The following is a 17,371-nucleotide window of genomic DNA, read 5'->3' as shown; positions in this document are numbered from 1 at the left end:
GGGGTCCAGTCTGAGGGAAATGCTGGGAGGTCCGATCAGCCGGTGACGGGAACTTTCCCGCGAGTCTACCGAGGAGAACTGCGCTCTGCCTCTTCCTTCATTCTCCCAAGCTCAGCCCACATTGGCGACCAGCTTCGCTGGAGAGCTGCGCGCTCTCCGCCCCGGCAGTGAGTGAATTGAATCCCCCGCCCTGCCCGGCGCCTCGGAGCTGCTGAAGAGTGTCGCTCAGGGCCGGTTCAGCGCTGCATTTCCCCGGAGGCAACCGCCCGCCAACCCTCGCTCTCCGTGCGCGCTGGCCCGGGGCGCCGGAGCCGGTGTTTGAGGCGGGAGCTGGTTCTTGGATGCTGAAGGCTGGGCTCTTCCAGTGTGGGTGTCGAAGGGGCAATGGGTGCCTTCAAAGTGTGGCTCGGGGTGGCCCTAGCATTGGCGGGATTTGCAGCATTGCCTCATCATTCCGAAGGTGAGAGAACGGTGCCTTTTTTTTCCCCTTGGTGTGTGTGTATGTGTGTGTGTGAGAGAGAGAGAGATCGTGATCGTGCTGTTTAAAAAGCCAAGCGGGTTTATGGTATTGTGGGTCGGGTGGAAGTTTTTTCGGGGGTTGGTGGGTGGGTGGGAGTGGAGCTGGAGTGGGCTTTTTCTGAGATTCCTATTCCTGATTGTTTTGCATTCCGATCACAAGCTTGTCTCCCGCCTCCCTCTCTGCCCTAAGTGCATTTGGGTGGGTGGGTGGCCAATTGAGGTGGCATCTCTGAGATTGGATTCTCTTTTTTCCCACTTCCCCGCTGCCCCCAACGGAAAGCAACTCCGTGAAGCGTAGGCGAGGAGCGGACAATTGCTATTACCTGGGTAAAAATACCTCTGCTCCTACTAAACATAAAATCCGGCACCTTAAAACCCTCGCCACTCTCTCTCCCTCCTCGCCCCAGTAAGTCTCCCTGTAAAGTCCGGTAAAGATTTTATAACTAGACGGTTAGAGCGCGTTCTGGACGTAGACAATTCAAATGCACTGAGAGGAGCCTCTCCAGTACCGAGAGGCACGAGCCTGCCTGCTTCCTTAGAAAAAAAAAAAGTGATTAATAAGAGTTTAGCTTCATTCTCTTAGTTCGCCCTCATTCCCGGTTTTCCTCCAGGGCTCCAACCTGTGTGTAAAACCCCGAGCTGAGGGAGTGAAAGGAGACGGTGGGAATTGTCGCCATGATAGCAAAAGCAGCCTGGGTTCAGACAAATAAATGAATCAGTAACTAAATTAAGAGTTTGGGGGTCAAGGGATGGCTGGCCCCGGGATGCGAGGCGCTGTGAGCTCCCACCTGCTCCGAGAAATCGGCGAAGTCCTTTAGCTAGTGCTTAGAGAGGGGGAAGGGAGCCGGCGGGCAGGGAAGAAGAAGGCTCAATCCACCGTGCTGGGCTCTCGGCTTCCCCTCCCTACTCCATTCATTATTCATCCAGCTGCGGGAAGAAGAGTTCACCTGCTCCGCCGCAAATCAGAGCCGCAGCTGCGGCAGGCGCGGGGCGGGGCGCCTTCGCCCTGCTACGGGCTTGGGGCGGCTTGAAGGTGCAGAGCCCGGGCGCGGGGGCTGGGGGCGGCGGGAGGCCAGGCAGAGGACAGAGCTCTGCCTTGGATCGACCTCCAGCCATCAGAGCAGCTGCCGTTTCCTTGCTAGTTTGCCTGGAGAAAGTGGCGTGGCCTTGGGAGTCCGCGCACAGTACTGGGGACTTTACCGTGGGTAAAGGTACCGCCTGCCCGCACCCTCCCGGGAAGTATGTTAAGCACTTTCCATAGGAAAAGCACGTCTGGGGCCTGTGCAGCCGTCTCCAAATGGGTCATAACCTGTAGAAATAGGTCTGTATTGTATGTGCGCGTGTGTGTGCACACTTAAAAAAAATAAAACTTACAGGGTTTAATTATAATGGTAAATCAGATGGGAGAGTTAACCCAGGCCACCTAAATCTGAATTTGAGACTTAGAAACATTATGTTTTCACTTGGTGGTGGCAATTTCTTATTTAGAATCATCCCAGCAACGCGGAAAACGTGCTCTCTCTCCGGGATAGCTCACCAGGGGGCAGTTGGAATGATGCAGTTTTTCAGAACCAAATCTCTTGAAATTACAAGAGCCATTATTATTAAGAGCCTGCAGGGTTCGCTCTTTGGAAGACTGGTTGGTACAATGGGCAAAGTTTAAGAACGTCCAAAGTCTTTTGGTAGGGGAGGAGGAGGGCAGGACGTCAGGGGCGCTATTCCTCCAAAGATTCTTTAGGAACTTTGCTTCTTACAGTTTCACCCCACCTTCAGGACATTCTAGAATCATTTCACAAGTTGGATTGATAGATGTCTGAGAGTCTCCATCCAACTCAGAATGGTCCTTATCTAAGAATGAATGAATGAATGTGGACATTTATTGAGCACATGTTATTTGGCTTCTGCTATGCCAAGCACTTTACATACATTATCTCATTTAATTAAGTTAATTAAGTGATATCAGGCCCACAGCCAAAAAAATCAGCTGTCATCTGATGAGACCTTTGATTTGGTTCTGTTGGGGTTTTCTTTTTCCCTTAAAAATAAGGGCATTGAAGTTGGAAAGCTTAAAAGGATCTTACAGATTTCCTCAAGTTTTTATTATTAGTCTTGGCAATGATTTTTAAAAATGGAAGAGAAGTATTTACATGTGTGCTTCTCATGGTGTGACATACAGCTTGATACTTTTGCTGACCAAGCCATGGCAGAATTTGTGTTTTCTTCTTAGTGCTCAGAGAGCATCTCATACATGCTTCTAGAACACCAGTTAATAATTCTAAAGTTACATGGTTAAAGGTGCAGTTTCAGTCTTCCTCATGTAGCTGTGTGCTCACTGAGGGCTTAGGATGGCTCCTAATTATTACATTTCCACATCACCTCCTAGTACATACTAGGTGCTAAAAAAATATTGGTCAGATGAATGAGTATTGCCTAATCACAGTCTTTTGAATTAAGCTTACACTGGCCTCTATTATAAACTGCTGTATGACCTTGAATGAACCGTTCTTTGGCCTGTGGTTCTGTCATTTACCAAATGCAGAAGTCGGCTGGCTAGGTGATAGCTGTAAGATGCTTTTGCTAATCGTCCAGCATAGGGAAAAAGATCAACATTTGCTGCCTTATTTGTGGTCAGTTGCAACTTTCTGGTTCTGAATTTTACATTAGTTATTAAAAGAAAAATGAATTTTTACAAGCAAATCATTGGCAGTGTTATTTTATACTGTCTTATATTGCTAAGCTGACAAACCACTATGATTTGAGAACTTAAATCAAGAAGTCACAGAGAAACTTCTAGCAAACATGACTGCTTTCTGAATCAGACCAGCTTTGCCATGACATTTTCTGGAGAAGCACATTTTGAATTGTGTTCACCCGTGGATATCCTGTGAAGTCACACTAGATAGAACATGGTGGCTTGGAGATAGGAAAAGATTATCGAACTGGAGGTAGAGAGAATTGAGTTCTAGTCTGTGTCCTATAACTCTCCATGTGGCTTAGTCAATCCCACAATCTTCCAGACTTTTCCTATAAATGAATGCTATTAACAGAATACGTTGGAACAGATCATTTGATAAACGATGTGTTTTACTTATGGGTAGATCAGCATATTTGGTTCTACTCTTGGCTGGAGAGTTCCTTCTGTGTAAGATCTAATCTTTAAAAACCAAAGTGAATAGGGCGCCTGGGTGGCTCAGTCGTTAAGCGTCTGCCTTCGGCTCAGGTCATGGTCCCAGGGTCCTGGGATCGAGTCCCACATCGGGCTCCCTGCTCCACGGGAAGCCTGCTTCTCCCTCTCCCACTCCCCCTGCTTCTGTTCCTGCTCTCGCTATCTCTCTCTCTGTCAAATAAATAAATAAAATCTTTAAAAAAAAAACAAAACCAAAGTGAATAAAGAAAAGACATTGGCTGGGGAAAATAGCCTATCTCTTCATTCTTTCATTCCACAAATCTTTATTGAGAGCTTATGTGTATGGTTATGTCTGGTAGGGGGAATACAAATATTAAAAAAGCATACTACGTGTCCTGAAGAAGTTTGCATCCCCAGTAATTGTTAATATCAGTAAAGTAGAAGTAGGGATATGTGAACATTGGTCCTTGGTGGGTTTCCCGATATTGAATAATTGCACTTTTGGCTTTTGTAACTACCTGCTAGTGAAAGTAAAGAGGTGTATTGTCACAGGCTATTTCCATTTCTCTTCTCCTCTAGGGATTAGATCCTACATGTACATTTTTCCGTGAGGCCAGAGCCATCTGCATTCACTGTTATGGACTCGAGTGGTAATATCCCTCAATTTCACTCAGACACAAGTAGTCATAAATACCCTCCACCACATGGCTCAGGAGAAGGGAGGAGAACACCACATGGCAAAGTTGGAGTTGTGTGCCAAATCTTACAATAGTTCAAAAACAGTTGGCCCATTTTCATTTTAACTACTCTATTAATTGATCTGAATCCTGGTTTACAATAATCAGGACATGAGCTGTCCTGTCAGTCCAGAAAACAATTCTATTTTAACTATTCCATGGTGTACAAGCTGTATGCTGAATTATAACACAACATAAAGCTTGAACATTTAAATGCTAACTTGTGGCTGCTTGTTCCTAATGAGTCATATTTTTGTGATACCATGCTCTCCAAATCTCTTCATATCTTATGGCCATATATACCACTCTGTCTTTGAACTAATGGGCCTGATGTTTTCTGGCTCTTGGATTTAACTTCTCTAATTTACTCAGTTTACCAGGTATAGTTTCTGTAGTGAATAATTTCTGGATGTGAGTACTGGTGCAAATTAGATTTCAAATTTTCTCTGAAAACTTTAGATTTTATGCAAGTATCTCATAAAAGAGCATATGATAATGTGAAAAAGGGCTTAAAAAGACATTTACTTATTTACATGAACTTGAAGTAACATTTTACCTATGTAATCTGCAAGACTGGAGTCAGCCACATGCAAGAAAGTCTGAGGATCTGGGCATCCTTCTCGGCACTGTGTGTGATCACTTCACCCTGCAAAACTTTCTGCGCTTTTCTCATAGAGTGTTGGAATTTAAATTACCCAGTATCTCAGTTGTATTCTATGCCTTAAAACTGGCAAAGTTCGTGGCCAGAGAATCCTAGCTTGTGTTGTCTCTTATTTTTCCTGTTTTCTCTTGAAGAAGCCCTGTTTCTTTTTCCAGATCCTCACCATCTGTCAAAATTCACCTTGAGCTGGAGTTTCCTTTAAAGCGCAAATAAAGGTGTAAATCTAAAGCTCTGATAGAGCTGTACTGCTTTAGAAAAAAAGGCAATGTGTGGAGAGAGTAACTCTCTCTCCATGTTTTCCATGTTACATGAGCCGATCAGTTGGTGAAAAGGCCTCTGCTCCAGGGCAGAACCAGAAGCCGCACCCAGCACCCCTGCCAACAGGCCTCCTAACTTCATCTGCCAGTGGGTGTGAGAAGTGGGCTAGTGTGGGAGAAATATGCTTGCTTTGGAAGACCGCATCTGGCACTGGGTGGTGATAAATGTTTGATAGGACCAGGCATCACACTGGGATGCCGTATTTTCTCGGGGGAGTAGAAATGAGCTTTTGGAAGCTGTGTTAGTGGAGATGCAGCTACCTTCCGGGTAGAGCTGTTCCGTGTTAGGAAAGCCCTCCAAGGGCAAAGCTTATTTCTTTTGGAATTGTACATCAGAGAGCGACCCAAATTGAGTTATTTCCTTTTCCTAATGATGGAATTTATCAGCAGTTACATACCGTTTTGACTCGAGTCTCTAGGAGATGCTTGGCTTAACCAAGTGTGCATGTGGTGCCACACTCAAAGCTGCTTCATTTTTTTACGTTACGGTGGGCTTATAATATCTGTCTAACTTTCCAGGCATGGGTTTTGATGTGGGTAGTTGGATATTTCTTTTTTTTAATTAATTTTTATTTTATTTTTTTTATTATGTTATGTTAATCACCATACATTACATCATTAGTTTTTGATGTAGTGTTCCATGATTCATTGTTTGTGTATAACACCCAGTGCTCCATTCAGCACATGCCCTCTTTAATACCCATCACCAGGCTAACTGTAGTTGGATATTTCTTAAGTGACTTCATTCCTTTTGGAGCTTTGAAAAGATAATTGGCTTTTGGAAGACAGTGCTAGGGAGGAGGGCAGTAAAATGATTTCAGGATGGTCTTATTCTAAAGGTTACATTTTGTTTGTTTATTCTAAAGTCTCAGTTTTGTTAAATTGTACCTCAGTGATGCTCTTTATGTTTATTTTTTAAACATCAGGAGTAATTAAATATGTCCATTTAAGCAATTTAGAAATCTAATTTTGTTGATATATATTTATTTGATCTTTATATGTATATACATACATATCATATATGATTATTATATATACTTATATATACATACATATCTCTCATATGACATGCCATAGACTGAAATACTAAGTCTTTATTTCTCGAAGAGACATAAGTGAGTTAAGAAGAATTTTCTGCCAAGGTTTTATCTCAAGTTATTCTTGTTTGAATGTCAAGGGCGCAAAAGTCATTCCAATAAATTTGCTCATAGAGATCTTTGATTCAGAACCCAAGTGTAAATAGCCATCTCATTTCTTTGAAGATTGTTTTTGATTCCATTTTTGGTGGATAAGGCAGACCGGTCCTTTCCTGAGAAGTTAATATTTTTGAGATTTCACGAGTGATCTGTTGGAGGCCAAGCACTGTAGTAAAATGTGTCCTTCCCTCTTTGGACACCAAGTGCGGCCTATTGTCAAGATGTGCTTCTGCAGTGGCCTGTGTATGTTATTCTAATCTGTTTTATAGGTTCAGTTTCTGAGAGAGTAGCTGTTAGCACACTACCCACATGTTTCTAGGTTCAAAAAAAACACCTGTTGTGCTGTTCAAAGATTGGTTGAGAATGTGTTTGTTTTTTGAAATTGGGATTGCAGTTGTACATTGTTTTCAAATATAACACTTGGAAAGATTTATTTTATGATATGCTAGTTATTCAGAAAATATAGGCTGTCCCATTCACATTTAACCTTTTCCATTTCAAAGCAAATCGTCTGTTGTTTTTTATTTGATGCTTAATGAATGGAAAATATAAAGATGTATCAATTCATAACCAGCCTATTAGAAAGCAAAATTGAGTGAAAAGAGGGTGAAAAGAGTATTGGAGTTTAAGAGCTCAACAGAAGAGTTCTTTCCAAGTAACTACAGTCTGCACTTCTCTCTATAAAATGTAATATCCCTAAAGAGGAACATACCGTGTGAAAGGCAAGAAATAGATAATCATCCAGATACCTAAGTGGATGCCTACTATGTGAAGAGTTAGGGAAGCCAAAGAAGGAGAAGCAGTCCCTCTCCCAAGAGTATATATAGACACTGTAATGGGGTAGATGCAAGAGTTCCACATGCTTAGCAAGGGTGCTGCAAGGAAGTACACAAGAATGAATTCACCAATGGGTGATGCAGGTACAGAGTGCTATGAAGGCAAAGGGGAAAGGGCATAATCCCATGGGCTAGAACATTTCATGAAGGAGATGGGATCAAATTTAAGGAACTTGAATAGATCCAATGTGTCTTCTGCAGAAAACAAAAATGAGCAAAGGCATGGAGATATGGAAGTACTATCACCAGATCCTAAGTTGGCCTCTTGGGTCAGACTGGAGAATTTGTGTAAACAAAGAATGGCAGAGAAGCCTGGATAAGTAAACTGGGACTAGATGAGGGAGGCTCTGCTGATTTATCATACAGAAAAATACACACTGTATACATAGCATGCCATTATAAATACATTTATTTTAAAATTCAAATAATAAGTTTTAATGATGCTTTCCCTTGTGCGTGTCCAAGAACCATTTGTTGTGTTGTATGGGGTTATTTCCCCAGGGGCAGGATGCTCAAGCTTTTCAGATTTTGGAAAAAGCACAATTTGCTGGCTATGATGCATGTAGATGGAGTTTTAGCCAAAATCTGTTGGAGCCGTTACTGTTGGTCTATTTTGCATTCCTTTTAATTCTTGTTTTGTTTTTCCCTACAGGTGCTTGTGTCTATCAGGGTTCCTTGTTGGCGGTAGGTCATCCTTCATATATTTGGTTTATTTCTTTCGAATGTAAAATGCTTGATTGAGGCTGCTGAGTGAGTGAGGTGACCCTATCATTGTAAAAATATGTTTATTTTCCTTCACAGTTTGTGAGGATTATCCCTCATCTTGGCACAATCATGCTCAATTACTTAATACCTTTTCCAGAGTGAATTAGTTCCATTCGAATACTCAGGTATTGGAAAAGAAGTTCAAACACCCAACACAATTTGCATTCCATGGCTGTCCTTTGTGTTCTTTCAATCAGAAAGAAAATTAGATCCCATTCTCCTGTCAGATATGAACTAGGGCACACTTTGTTTATCTTCTCGTTGCATTTGCTTCTTCCTTTGAACCTCCCCCTCCAAAAAAAAAAAAAAGTACAATTATTAAATTGAGTATAATGTGGAGGATTCCTGACTGTTGCTTTGAATTATGACTTTAAGTTTTGGTAAATAATAAGCAAATTAACATTTTATCTCTGAACTTTTGCCATGTAGGGTAGAGTTGATTTTGAATTTAATGTCATGACTTGGGGGAAAAGCTGATGCAAGTCTCAGGCATTTCTTTTCATTAATAATGTACTATGGTGCATAACAGTGTGTTAAAGCCTTATTGAAAAGACTGTCTACACTCCATCAATCCTAATAAATGGTGTGACAAGTCATTCTTCACCACTTTTTTATTTTGGTTTAATAAATGCTATAATAAAAACAGGACTGAAATGGTTGGTGAGGGTTTGCTCATTTACATCACAACCTACTATTGACATGTGTGATATTAATAAGTCATCTTGGATTATCCTCATGGTGTTGAAATAGTTGAGAAATATCTGAAATATCCAACAGTCTAGATAATTGTAGATGTTCATAGTAATATTCTTGATTCTGAACTTTATGTAATATAGGTATTGCTCTGGAGTTTTATGTTTTTTTTTCCCTTCATATTTTTCCATTAAAGAATCAGGAGAAGGCTATTTTCCTTTTCTTTCTCATTCCATGCCCTTCAAAGCCTACTTTTCCTTGTGTTTCTTCTTTAATACATTTTTGGAATCATTTAAAAATCAAAGTGCTATAAAATATGTCACTAGTTTTGGGGAACTGTAGTATATATTATAGACAAGTCGGTTATCCATGTGAATACAAGGAGAATTGCTTACTGTATACAGTGCTTCATAATTTGTAAATATATTTTCATAGCTGTTGATCTATCCGTTACAATAGACGAGTGAAATAAGCAGACCGCATATTATTTTATACTCTCCCCCCTTTTAATGAAGAACCAAGGATGAGAGAGGTTTTAAGAGATTTGCTAAAGGTAAATTGACCATTAAGGGATTGACCAGAACAAGCCAACCTGTCTTTCCATTGTTCTCCCTGTATCTGGAGGAAAGTGGCTAGTCTGTCTTCTATATTTGGTGTTGCTCTGTGTTATTGTGCATTTGAATATGAAAGCATCAAGTACTTGGAGAGGGCAGTGCCATCCAATTCAAGGAGAGACTGTCTGGTCAATTTGCACTTAACAGGTGCCCTTGCTCTCCTCAGTTCCATGCCTTGGCTCCTTCCAGGACTATGGCTGCTCGGGGCTTGTAGGCTGTGCGATAGTGCCCCAGCGCACCCCTCCTCCCCACCAGTTGGCTTCTTTGCTTACCAAGACTCAGCCATGTGTGTTCCTAAACCTCCTCAAGCCGGATGTACTTATTATTGTAATTATGCAATTCAGTTAGAAAGAAAATACATTTATTACAATAATAAAGGTTATTATTAAACAAGTGTTTGTTGAGTAAAAACTGTGGACAACTGTGGGATTCTAGGCACCAGGAATGCATCAGTGAACAAACAGACAAAATCCTTGCCCTCATGAAGCTTGAATTCCAATGAGTAAAATATATAGAATGTCAGGTAAGTGCTATGGAAGAAAATAATAGGGGAGTGGGGAGATAGAAAATACCGAATAGAGAATGAGGGTGGCTCCTGCAAATAGGGTGATAGGGACGGCCTCCCTGAGAAGGTGACATTTGAGCAAAGACCTGAAAGTGGCCATTCTAAGAGCTAGTGTCCCTGGATGTCCAGGGAAATAAATTCCAGGGAAGGGGAAGAGCAGTGGTAAAGTCTGAAGCAGGAGCTTGCTTAGCCATTTGAAGAAGTGTACAGCGGTCCGAGTGGCTGCAGTGCACGATCCAGGGGCAGGATGAGGTCAGAGAGGCAGGCAGGAGCCTTGGATGGACTTGAGCTTGTCCCCTCGGTCAGGTGTACCGCTACTGGAGGAGCTACCACAGAGGAATGACAGAGCCTGACTTATAGTTTAATTAAACTGCCGAAATGTGAATGTGAAAAGAAATAACGTTCTTGTTTCTAAGGAAACTATGGTGAATACTTTAAAAAGACTCCGTAGAGGTGAGTCACTAAAAATTTGCTGTCAAATTAAGTGTAAGAGGAACAACTATAAAAGACTGGGGAAAAACGCAGAACTCTGGAGAGATTCTGCATTTGGATTTATTTGCAACCGTTTTAAGTTTTTTTCCATTTTAAGGAACTTCAAACTGGAAATCGTAGATGATGCACTGTGGACATAATTGTCTGCATAATTAATTGCTGTTCTCTCTCCACCTGATCTGGTCTTGGAGAAAGGCACTGAATGAAATTGAATGAATGTACGTTTTTGTATTTTGAATTAAGATAGAGAGTTTAAGAACATTTAGACTATTCTGGGATTTTCTGCTTGAACAACCCTTTAGGTGAGAGGGTTTCTATGGTAAGAGGCTTCATGGGCGGGGGGGTTGGCTCTGAGGTTGGTGTTGGGATGTCCCTGTTCTAAACCCTGTAAATTGTACCCACACACATTTTAGAGCTAGGAGTGACTTCAGAGATCATGTAGTCTGAATTCTCCATATCATAGGTGAGAAAACTGGGGCAAGGGATGTGAAGTTCTTGAACTTCATCTGTTTCTCAGGTGAGTAACCAGAAGTGGAGGGTGGGTCTGGTGGAAAACAGCAAAGCATCAGCTTTACCCAGAAGAATTTCCATAAAATGTATCTAGCAAAATGAGAACACGATCTGGGTACTGGCTGCTGGCTGCTAGCTGCTAGCTGCTAGCTCCCAGTCTGTCTTGCGGGGATTTCTCCCACTAATACCTCTCCAGTCTCATCCCTTATTGCCTGGGAAGCTGTCAGATAGAGTGGAGCATTCATGATGCTTGTCACCGACGGACCTCGTTTTAATTCTTCCTCTTCTGCTACAAACCAGCTCTGTGACCTAGAGCAAGTTACATAACCTTCCTGAATCTCTAGCACCTCCTTTGTGAAATGGGGACAAATAAAGCCTCTCGTGAGGGGTTTTTGTAGAGTAAAGCAGATAATGTGGGGAGGATGCCCAGGTGCCGGGCCTGGCATGTGCTTTTCTGCCACAACAAAATTTCTCTTTACCAACCAAGAACAACAAAAAGAGGAAGGGAGCAGTTATTAAGCACCTACTATGTATTTCATACTGTCGACAATCCCAGGAAATAGGTGTTGTCTTTACAGATAAGGAAACTGAGGCTCAGAAAGTCTAAGTCACTTGTCCAGAAGTTATACAGGTGGTCAGTGCTAGAAGGAGAGAGCATTCAGACCTGGTTCTGACTCACTGAGCAGCCTGTTTCTCTCAGCCAAGTCAGTCTGCCTATTGTCTCTGAACACAACTGGCTTATTTCACCTTCAGTTCTATATGCCCACCCCCTCTCTGCTGCACCTGCCATGCAGTTGTCTCTGCCAGTCTCTGTCCTGACCTCCTGCAAAAGCCAGCTGTCCCTGGCTAACCCCTTCCCATTTAACTGAGGCTCTCCTACCCTGGTGTGTATTAGATCCACCACATGATGCAAGAAACGTTTGGAGGCAGTCATTCCATCTTAAAAATCTATATATGCTTTATTTTACACACACATACACACATACACACATGCACACACGTGCACACCAACAATGTGTTGTGTCTCCCAACTTTGACAGCTGTATGGACTTGCGATTTGGTTCTAAACCTCGTGTAGCCATCTCTCAGTTACGTACTGATTCAGCTGTCTCTCTTCTCCTTTCTTTAACACTGCCTTCCCTACTTTTCTCTTTTTTCCATTCCTCAGGTCAAAAATTAACAGAAGGGAGTCAGAATACCCAGGAAGGTCCTATGCCTTGAGAAACACTGAATAATCTATTTTGGGGTATGTTTCTTACCCCACAATACCCCTGCACCCCTGGACTGTCAGGACTTTGTCTAAAGTCAGCCCTTGTGAAAGAGAGAGCATGACAATGTTAAATCAAGAATCTATCAGGAGGAAACCACCTAGTTCATATGTTTACCTGTGACAGGGGCATTGAGTGTGAAGAGAAAAATAATTTTTTTATTTCAATATTTTCACTTATCTTCACTATATTGAGTAAAAAGAATTTAACTTTCTTTTGGCATCACCACAAGTAAACATTTCTCCTTTATTAGGTTTTTCCCTAGGGGTGGATGGTTGGATTCTTAACCTCAGTTTTTACATCTGTAAAATGGGGATGAACTATTTACTTCACAGGGTTGTTGTAAAAGCTAAAGGAGATCAGTATGAAGCACTTAGCTCTGTGCTTTTGACCTACAACACTTAATGAAGGTTAGCTGCTGTTATCGTTGCCATAAGCATTTGTGATTGGAAGAGTTGCACAAAGCTATTCATTCTTCTTCCCTAGATCTAAAATGTTAAGTGTTGAAATTTTCCTACTTGGAGTACTTTTGCTCACAAATGCTGACAAAATAAATTATGAGACACTAAATTTTAACACATTTGAAAGAAAGAAAATAAATTCAGGGATAATTAAAAATGTGGAGTGTTTACTTCACTACTATATAGTATGACACAGTAGAAAGATCTAGGCTTTGGAGTTTGAATCCTGGTACTGCTACATACCCGCTGTGTGGCCTCAAGTATGATATTTTATACAGCCGAGTCTCAATTTCATCTTCTGTATAATGAGGATTGTAATCTTCATAGGGTTGGTGTGAGGATTAACTGAGAGCATGCTTGTGAAAGAACCCAGAACTGTGGTTGGCAAGAAACTGGGCTCACATCATCTAGGTGGCAAAAAATGTCGGAGTGGAAATGACTGAGTGATAGAGGCCAGGGTGTCTTGGTTTGGGTCCTGGCTCTGTAATTACTAGCTACGTGGCATTGGGTAAGTCACTTGAATGAAATGAGCTCTCAGTTTCTAAATTTATAAAATGAGAGTGTTAGATCCTCTCCAGTATTCCTTAGCTCAGTGCTATCCAATAGAAGTTTCTGTGCTGATGGAAATGTTCCACTAATACACTGTCCAATATGGCAGCCATGAACCACATGTGGTTATGGAGTACTTGAAATGTGGCTGGTGACACTGGGGGACTAAATTTTAAATTTTTCTTAATGCAAATTAATTAAAAAATAAAAATATAAATAACCTCATATGGCTTGTGGCCACTGTATTCTACCATGCAGCTCTAGAGCTTTAAAATTCTTTTTTTTTTTTTTTAAGATTTTATTTATTTATTTGACAGAGAGAGACACAGCCAGAGAGGGAACACAAGCAGGGGGAGTGGGAGAGGGAGAAGCAGGCTTCCCGCTGAGCAAGGAGCCCGATGCGGGGCTCGATCCCAGGACCCTGGGACCATGACCTGAGCTGAAGGCAGACGCTTAACGACTGAGCCACCCAGGCACCCCTAGAGCTTTAAAATTCTTAATATCCTGTAGTACTTAAGCTTGAATTCTAGTCTCATGTGTCATTCTCACCCCAAGTGAAGCCTCACTATAACGTTGTTAGCAGTTGTGAAGGTCACAAGAAATTTGTTATAATACCTGAGGTTCCTCTTTGTTTATTTAATTCGAACAGTTTTAAGGTCATCTTAGTGGCAACACTACACCCCCCACCCTGCCCTTTTTGCTCCATGTGCTTTCTTGAATGAAAGCAAAGGGGTGGAGTTACAACTGAGCCCTTGCCTGCAATCTGTCTTACATATTCCATTAAAAATTTGTTTTCAGCTTTGTCGAAATATAATTGACAAATGAAAATTGTATGTATTTCAGATGTACTACTGAATGTTAGGATATATGTATATATTGTGAAAAAAATCACCACAATCACGCTAATTAACTTACCTATCACCTCACTTAGTTACCATTTTCTTTCTTTCTTGGTGGTGGCGAGAAAACTTAATATCTACCCTCCTAGCATGAGCACTGGGTGATGAATCACTAAATTCTATACCTGAAACTAGTACTACACTATATGTTAACTAACTGGAATTTAAATAAAAACTTGAAACAAAAATATATAGCGATATATATAGATATACTATATATCGACCCTCCTAGCAAATTTCAAGTATACACTACAGTATTATTCACTATAGTCACATTATTGTGCGTTAGATCTCCAGAATTTGTTCATCTTGTTTAACTTGCATAATTGCCTCAGCCTCTGGGCACCATGATTCTCCCCTCCGCTCTATGAGTATGACTATTTTAGATTCCGTATATAAGTGAGATTGTGCAGTATTTGTCTTTCTGCATCTGACTTACTTCACTCAGGGTAATGTTCTCCAGGTCCACCCATGAGTGTTGCAAATGGCAGGATTTCCTACTGACTTAAGGCTAAATAATATTTTATTGGATATATACACCACCTTTTCTTTATCCATTACCAGTTGATGGATATTTAGGTTGTTTCTGTGTGTTGGCTATTAGGAATAATGCTGAAATGAACATAGGAGTGAAGGTATCTCTTCAAGATCCTGATTTCAGGGGTGCGTGGGTGGCTCAGTCAGTTAAACGCCTGCCTTCGGCTCAGGTCATGATCCCAGGGTCCTAGGATCGAGCCCTGCCTCTGGCTCCCTGCTCAGCGGGAAGCCTGCTTTTCCCTTTCCCACTCCTCCTGCTTGTATTCCCTCTCTTGCTGTCTCTCTGTCAAATAAATAAATAAAATCTTTAAAAAAAAAAAAAGATTCTGATTTCATTTCCTTGGCTATATACCCAGAAGTAGGATTGCTGGATCATCAGGTAGTTCTATTTTAAATTTTTTTTGAGGAAGTCCATACTGTTTTCCATAATGGTTGTAGCAATTTATATTCTCACCAACAGTGCACAAGGGTTTCCTTTTTTCCACATCCTTGTCAACGGTTGTTATCTTGTCTTTTTGATAAGAGCTATCTTAACAGATACGAGATAATATCTCATTGAGGTTTTTGATTTGTATCCAGTAAAATTTTTACAAAATATTTTTGGTGTTTTGTCAAAGTCTGATATACTTGGAGCATTATCCACTGTTTATACTGTGGCAGAGAAACATTGAGAACTTTGAATCTAATCTGTAGGCCTTGTTTATTAGGGCTAAGAAGGATAGAGGAAGACAATTCAAGCTCTTCAGTGCTAGTCGCCTTTTTAAAAAATCAGTGTGCTATAGCATTACTTTCTTTTATTTGAAACTGTAATGCAAGGGAGACAGCCCTATAGAAATGAAAATGTCTCAGACTTGCATTTGTGCTGGTATTTATCAACATGCTCAAGACTTTATGGAGAAGAGAAATGAAGAAAATTTGGAAGCTTCCCCTAGTAAGTGCTCAAAGTCCCCCTAAACTTTTGGTGAATCTTGGCCAGTGGCTACTATTAAACTTTGTAGCTGTCAGGGGGAATACTTGGCATCCTGTGGATACACTCAGAGGGGAAGCAATAAAAGCAGCCATTCCTTAATTTCCCTTAAGAGTACTATTGGGTATTGTAGGATATTGTTGTTTTTTGTTATAGCTTAACAAGAATTCAACATTTTTAAGTGCCTCTGGTCCATCTTCATTTATTTTTAAATACTGAGTAATATGTTTTTAAGTGGGAAAGCTACTCTTATTAAAATGTACTTATTCTGGGATAAAAATTTTTTTTTTTGCAGAAAACCAGTAGCAAGCACATCATCACTGTGCTGGGTGCTGCAATAAATTTCCTTTAGCTAGAGATATTCGAGTCAAGACTGGACAGTCAGCACCAGAAATGGGAGTGTTGGCAGGTCTAGATGACTGCCAGTTTGGGGTCTTACTTGTATGGGTTGAAGGTGAGGGCTGTGCATTTCTGCTTAAGGAAGCTGTTAGAGAGGGTGAGGAAACCTGATTCCAGGGTCCGGTGAAGGCATTTCTTTAGGAAAGGGAGGGATTTTGTACCCTTGGGTGCCAGGTGGTGAGCATTGGGCTCTAGGTGCCTCAGATGATTCTTTTGCCTTGCTGGGTTTTTATAAACTGTCCATGTAATCCAGATAGTTTCCTATCTGGAAATTTATATCTTCTTAAAATATTTTGTGAGAGGAATAACATAAGAGACTTTGTACTTTTATTGATGAATATTCCATCTGCATTTTCAGTCTTATTCATATTCTTGTGGTAGGAACAGATGTTTTAAATTAACAAACACATTTCTTACGCTTTGTTTTGAATTTAGAAGATGCAGCTGAGCTTAGCAGCCATATTAATTTGTTCAAACTATGCTATATGTGATCATATATCTCAATTTTCTGGTCAGAGCATACACTCTCCCCACCTTTTTTTTTTTTTTTAAGTTTTTATCATTTTTGCTCTGAATTGCCTTATAACCTAATACCTCGTTTTGATTTTCTTTCTCCATTTGTCTGTTTATAACTACAAAATATATACATATATGTGTTTATTTTATACACAGTACATTTATGTATGCATATGTACATATCCCCTAGGAAAGAACTGTCACTCATTTATGACAGCTTATGGTATTATCTTGTCACCATTTGCTTACTTTTTAAAGCCGTCTCCTTACTAAGGGAAAAGAATACATATAAATATCAAATGACAATCATGAGTTAAGCCAGCTTATGTTTCTTGGTATTTGAATGGCAAATGTCTAAAGAAAAGTTGGCTTTAAAAATTTCATATGGATGGCATTTTGCTTCTGGGAGAGGGAGGGACACTTAAATATAAAAATGGCACAAGATAATTTTGTAAAAAATCTGAGCAGTTTTATGTAAAATAAGTGCATTGCCTCTGGTATGTCAGCAAAGTTCTTTTTTAGCAATGATTTCTTAGGCTCCCAGAGCTTATAAACTAAATGAAAGGAAGGAGGAAAGGGGAAAGGTTTCACAGTAAGAAAGTTCATTGTTATACCCGGGAGACCCTTGAGTTGGGGCCATGACCTGTGAGTTCTTTCCTGACAGCTCCCAAGATTAGTTATTTATTAAATTTATGTCATTCCTTTCCTCCAAAGGGAAATTGAATGGAGGGGGAGGGGTTGGG

At 40.8% G+C, this 17,371-nt stretch overlaps 1 protein-coding gene across 1 annotated transcript in view; it reads left to right on the top strand.

Annotated features, from left to right (window-relative positions):
• The first annotated feature begins 338 nt into the window (after positions 1-338).
• The window catches only part of FRAS1 (Fraser extracellular matrix complex subunit 1), a 408,429-nt gene continuing 391,396 nt past the window's right edge, over positions 339-17,371 (top strand). The window contains exons 1-2 of the mRNA XM_044912923.1: positions 339-460; positions 8,046-8,077. Of these exons, the coding sequence (XP_044768858.1) occupies positions 385-460; positions 8,046-8,077 (108 nt within the window). The 5' untranslated portion in view covers positions 339-384. The remainder of the gene's footprint in view (positions 461-8,045; positions 8,078-17,371) is intronic.

This window comes from Neomonachus schauinslandi, chromosome 2 (assembly GCF_002201575.2).
Source record: "Neomonachus schauinslandi chromosome 2, ASM220157v2, whole genome shotgun sequence".
Taxonomy (NCBI): domain Eukaryota; kingdom Metazoa; phylum Chordata; class Mammalia; order Carnivora; family Phocidae; genus Neomonachus; species Neomonachus schauinslandi.
This window is presented reverse-complemented; position numbering and strand designations above follow the sequence as displayed.